Source organism: Buceros rhinoceros, unplaced genomic scaffold, assembly GCF_000710305.1.
Source record: "Buceros rhinoceros silvestris isolate BGI_N320 unplaced genomic scaffold, ASM71030v1 scaffold21866, whole genome shotgun sequence".
NCBI lineage: Eukaryota > Metazoa > Chordata > Aves > Bucerotiformes > Bucerotidae > Buceros > Buceros rhinoceros.
The window spans coordinates 33,902-39,905 of record NW_010419602.1 but is presented as its reverse complement, the minus strand read 5'-3'; the positions used below and the strand labels follow the sequence as shown (position 1 = coordinate 39,905).

Here is a 6,004-nt window from a genome sequence, read left to right as displayed (position 1 = left end):
AGGGAAAGGATGTGTAGCCCAAAAGGTTAAGATTTAAATAGAGAGGCTGGATGTGGTTCTCAGTCAGAGGCATTGTCCCAAAGATGCTGTCGACAGCCAATTCAAAGCCCACTAAGGCCTCCTTAATGTAGTGTGCATGTTTCCCTTCACTGTTTGTATGATATGGCTAGACTGTCCTGCTCCTAAACCTGTTCCTGAAACAATTAAATGATAGTATCCTCAGGGCCTTGTGCTCCTTACAGATGGCTTCCTTCTCTAGAGAGCATGTTGTGCTGACTTGTGATGGTGAGGATCTGGTAAACTGTTACCTTTTTGGCCAGTGTGAAGCATATAAGCTTTAACATGACTGTGGTATCTACAGAATTTCCTCGCTCCTTTGCAGTCATTCAAATCTATAGTGTCAGAATTAAATGCCTTTTCTCTGTGGTAACTGCTTATATGTGTACATGCAAACTGAGAACAAGATTTCAGTGACTGCACCTAATTTTAAAACAGTAAAATAGGTGAGGCTTTGAGGAATTGGTTTAAAGGGGTGCTGTCAGTGCTGCCCTCTGATAGAGGACCGCCTTACAAGGCATAAAATACAGACCTCTGATTGAAGGAAGATTTTTCCTGATGGCAAGGCTGGCTTTGGCATCTCATGCAGTAAGTGTGAGTGGAATGCTGTTATGCCAGTCAGCCTGGTAGGCTTTAACCAGTTCATGGGAGTTATGCAGAAGATGGCAAGATGGCTAATATCCTAACTGCATGTACAGATGGGTAACGTTCTCTGACAGTGCTTTGAAATGCTCTTAAGTTGAATGCTTTAAATGGCATTTCAGTATATTCCTGGCAACTACTTCATCTTAAACTGATGATCCTTAAAGCCAGGAGCAATCCTGTCTTCACAGGTAACCAAAGTGATCTCCATCTCCTTTGTTGGCAATAGTGCAACAAATTTACTGACACTCATGACTCAGGAAGCAGCTTGTTTTTACTTGGTCCTCTTCTAACAGCTGTGCTAGCTGTAGCAGTCATGCGTAAGCATAAAGCAATGCAACATTCCATTTAAAGATGAATAACGTAGTTGTGAATTTTTGCTTATTTTTTTCTTTGTACTCTTAGGTTCTTATTTTTTACCACTACCCTTTGTATGAGGAATACCCCTTCCTGTGGCCAGGGAATAAGATGCCAGCACCATGGGCTAATACAACCAATGTGCACAAACTGTTACAGTTCCTGGAGACCACTCTTGAGGAAAGAAGTCGTTATGGGACTTTTCATGTTTCTCAAGCAATTCTCACACCTCGAGTGAAAACTATTGCAAGGCATCTAGTTCGTGGTCTGAAGAACACGCTTGTTCATAGGTAAGGACTTGTCTTGATTCTCAGCTCAGCTTGTTACTTACCATGACTCATGCTGAAAGAGGCACTGAGTAAGTGAGAAACTATAAAACGTTTGCTTAGAAGTAAGACTTGAAGGCATGCAGTTTTGCCTCATTACTATTGCTCGTGAGATATTTGCAGTCACTAGAAACCAAAGAATTATTGAAAATAATGAAGTAACAGGGCGTGTGTTATATATATGGTAATTGGCACTCTTTCTGAATGTGGTGTGGTTTCATAAAACATGGTCCAGACCTGTTTCAAACCAGTAATTCATTCCAAAATGGCTGAACTTGAATTTAGGGGGGGGAAAAAGCTTGTGCCACAGAGGAAAATTGCATATTTGTGGGCTCAATTTTGCATTTATCTGTACAAATATCATTAAATTCAGTAATGGCCGAATATGTATGATGTGGGGTGTTATTTTATCTTGGGTTTTTTCCTAAAAATAGATTAGCAGTTTGACTTTATACCACTGACTGTTGTACAATTAACTTGCCCATGAGTGAGATCATTAGAAGAGGATTTTGCTTTGAGTAGCACAGAGTGTAATTTTTAATAGTGGTAAAAGCATGACCAGGGTAGGATCCATGTGACTTCATTTTATGGTGTTATCACCTTGTAGCCTGAGATACATATGTATTCATCAGCCAGTTCATGTTCCCTTTGGGACAATCACTGCTCACTTTAGAAGTAATTAGTGTTGTTATTTTGAAGCCGAAGTCAATTTAACTTTTTTAAAAATCCCTTCTAAAAAGAGCAAGTGTGTGCTTTTTCAGTCAGTTGTTGATAGAGATAGGGAAATTCCAAGTATAAATCATGTATAAATCATGTAGTTTTCAGTCTCCATCCTGTTTACAGACATTAATCTAGCAAAAGGTAATTAAATCTGAGTGATGTTAGCCACAAAATATTCAGGTCTCCACTGGCTTGTTCTTTGCCCACATCTGTCTGGTCACAGCGTTAGACACTAGATGGTGCTCGAGTGCTTTAAGACTGGATTTTGATGTCAAAGTTGCACAAGTATTAAGGGTGTATGGTTGGTGGGGATACCTAACAGAGGGTAAAGATGTAACTTATGTCTGCGTACTGTATATTAAATATACTGTTGTCTTATGATTACAAGAAAGATTATACTGAGTTTCTATTTTTAAAGAATTATCTGATTTAATTGAATGGGCAAGCAGTTCTGTTTAAAGCTGACTCCTGGCACAGGTCTGGCTGTAAGCCACTGATAGGCTGGAAGCCTGCCTTCATTCCATCCCTTTCCTTCGGCCCCATCATTACCACTTGTTTGAAAGTAAACTCTGAAAATTTGAAATAGATGCCACTGTTTGCTGAAGCATGATTGCTTGTATACATTTACATGCTATCTGACTTGTATGTGTAAATCTGCATTTGCTGGTCCGTGTAGATGTCTGTTGTCTTGTATAGAAATTTCTCCCTGAGTATGAATATTTAAGTGTTCTTGAGCATTTGCTAAAGGAGAAATGTGCAATACTCACACTTAGCTGTCTAAAGTCTTTTTTGTCCCTTGGTAGGGACACTTATTATGCCTTTACTCAAGTTCCCCCTTCTCTTGGTTCTTGACATTTTTTTTTTCCAGGGACAAGAGCTGTAGGGTGTCTTCAGGTTTTCTGAGTTTTTTTGCTTCCTAATCCTGTTAGCTGATTTGCTTGCCTACCATCTTCTGACATAATTTTGTGTGCATGTTGTGTCACTAATTTAAATAATTCCAACATACTTGGTCATTTGTCTCTGTGCTGAAAACCCTGAGATTTGCATGTTAGAGTGCAAAAACACTTGTGCAGGCTCCTGACTTGCACTCAGTCTGAGGAAGGACTGAAATTTCTTCCCACTATTTCTAACTCCATTTAACTCAATCCTGACACACCTCGCCTCTCTCTGGTTACAATGATGTATTGTAGGATGCTCAGCCCTTACAGAGCTGAGGGCTTGATTCTGAGTTTGCTTTCCTTGATCCTCTTGCTTCGGGTGGGTCTGGAACCTGAAAGGGGTTTGCTAGGCAGACAGTGTGCTGCCCACAACAACTTCTTCCCTGCCCACCCTAAGACAGAAGTGGGCAGGGGAACATCTCTGGCCAGGTTTAGCCTTGCATTGTGCTACACTGAAGTCTGCTATGAATTAAGTTTTTGGTTCAGCATGTTCTTGGGCAAAACCAAAACAGGGTAGAAAATTGTACTGCAGCATTAAAAGCTGGAGCACAGTCTACTTGGGAAATAGTGAAGAGTTCACAAATGCTACTTTGTATATGTGGTAGTTTAGATGGATGATTGATATTTCTACTTGATAGCTAGTGACCACATGCTATGTTAGGCACTTTTGTCATCAGGCTAGTTGCAGGCTGATCACAATTGTGAGATAACAACATCATTTGTGAACAGTGCATTGTATCAGAGGAAGTAGAGCATGTATAGAGAAGTCTCATTTAAAATGTCTAATTTTCTTTATTTCACTTTCTTTAGGAACCTACCCATGATTTTAAATTGGGTGAAGGCACAGAAGCCAGGTGTTATGGGTGTTAACATAATTACATCAGACTTTGTGGAGCTGGTTGACTTTGCTGCTACAGTTATTGCATTAAACGACCTCCTTTTAGAAGAGGATGAATCTTCCACTATGTCCTGATTGCTGTGTCCCACTTGTGCTCCTCAGTGGAGCTGCACTAAATGTTTTAAGTGAAACCTACTGTAATTTCCATGTATTTGAAGTTTTCTAGGGAAAACATGGTTAAATATCTGACACAGGCGGGTCCCTTCTCCTACGGATGTGTGGATCTGAACAAAGTGCACTCAGTGCTGTGTCTGTATGTGGCTATGTGTTTGACTAAGTTATGCACGCATCTGCTGTAGTCTGGTGTGGCGTCTGCCTGCCAGCAAGAGGCTGGCCTCTGGAGCAGATGTACCCGATTATGGTGTGCGTCTCCCTGGTGACTGGACTCACCATACCCTTGTGTATGCATCCTGCTTATTTCTCAACGCCAGGGATGAAACCGAGGATTGCTGCCGATCCCTTAGCAGCAGTGTGACCAGGCTGGCAGAGTTGGTATTGTTCTTGGGCCACTGCAGGCACAGCTGGTCTCACCTGGAGGCTGCTGCTCTATTCGTGGTGCTGTTTTAGATGCTACCTCTGGCTTACTTAATGTTGCTGTTGTTCAGGGGGAAGCTCTTAATGCTGTGTTGAATATCCAACCCGTCCTTTGGGCCCGAGGGGTGGCTTGGCACACTGCCTCTTTGGACTCAAATATTCTTCTGGACCTCTTTATTTTACTTTAATACTTTAATACATTTATTGCAACCATGTTTATGTGTGTTTCTTTTGGCATTAATTTGGAGAATATTTCAGTCTTCGAATTATGAGGATCATAACTTAAGTCTGAATTCCTGTTGTGAGACATTTGAGAAACCACAGCGCAACCTTTCTCTTTTGCTTGCTGGACACTTCATTTTTCCATCCATCAAGTTTTCTTTGGGGAAGGTCTCTCCTCCAGATGGCCTTTCTCTGGAAGGAGGTGAGCTGAACTTGCTATTCAAAGAACTGGGTTTTGAGGAATCCATGTCAGCTCCAAATATTGAATCTGATTTGCAATGTCACAGCTAATTCTGAAATCAGACCTGATCGTTGCTGCTGCTGCTTGTTGGAGTCATGCAGCTACTGGGGAGAAACTTTCCCAGCCTGCATCCACTTGTGACAAAGTAAGCAGTAGTCACACAAGCACAGGCAGGCACCAGTGGTGTTTCTTTCTGTAGTCATACTCATTTTTGTGTTGATTCACAACAAAGTGTGATCATGTGTGCTTGAGCTACTGCAGTTACATGCTGGTACTTATCAGCACTTAATTGCTTAGCTGATAGCAGTCCTACAGTCTGATTTATCTTAGGTTAAAAAAAAAATCACAGAAGTGACTGATTAGCAGATATTTCTCTGCTCAGTCATCCTAAAGCAACTGTTGGTGCACTAATTATTCAGTGATTATGAATTTGTGTTAATCTCTAAGCTATTTATAGTAGAATGGGTTGTCTTTACAGATATTTTATTCAAAAGAAAAGTGAATCTCCAGATGTATTTATTTTTGTTATTGTATTCTGTGTCTGCCGTCGTGGTCTGACAGCCCAGAAAAGTCCAAACCTTCTTTTGCTTGTCACAAACTCTGAACTTAGAAGTTTAAAGGTTTTCAAACTTTGTATGTGACCCTTGGCCAAGTTCTGAGCAGACTGTAATCTGATTTGCCTGTTTGTTGCATGGTTTTTGTTAGAGTTCCTTGAATTTAAGTGAATCCTTTTTCTGAAGGGGTGTGGGGGTGGGTGGGGGGAGAACTGTCTTTCAGGCTATGTTTCTCGTTTGCACTTGTGTTTCAGTGATGGAGGGTAAGTCATGAAAGTCAGGCTTTGGGAACTAAAGCTCAAATTTCTAGTTTAAAACTTCCTTTGAAAACCCCAGGAGAAGGGGTTTTTTTTGTTGTTGATGCAACTGTTGGAACCTATTTTGAACAGCACTATTTTGTTTGTGAAGTTATTTAAAATATTTGGGTTTTCCTTAGCTGAATTTTGTTAAACTATTTTTCTCATGGCTCCAACTGAAATTCTGTGACAGTATTAAATGTATGTGTTTGGATTCAG

General features: G+C 40.7%; 1 protein-coding gene across 1 annotated transcript in view; it reads left to right on the top strand.

Moving 5' to 3' along the window:
- The window catches only part of PLCXD2 (phosphatidylinositol-specific phospholipase C, X domain containing 2), a 5,902-nt gene extending 1,889 nt beyond the window's left edge, over positions 1-4,013 (top strand). Inside the window, exons 3-4 of the mRNA XM_010139017.1 lie at positions 1,105-1,346; positions 3,851-4,013. Coding sequence (XP_010137319.1) covers positions 1,105-1,346; positions 3,851-4,013 — 405 coding nt within the window. The remainder of the gene's footprint in view (positions 1-1,104; positions 1,347-3,850) is intronic.
- The last annotated feature ends 1,991 nt before the right edge of the window (positions 4,014-6,004 follow it).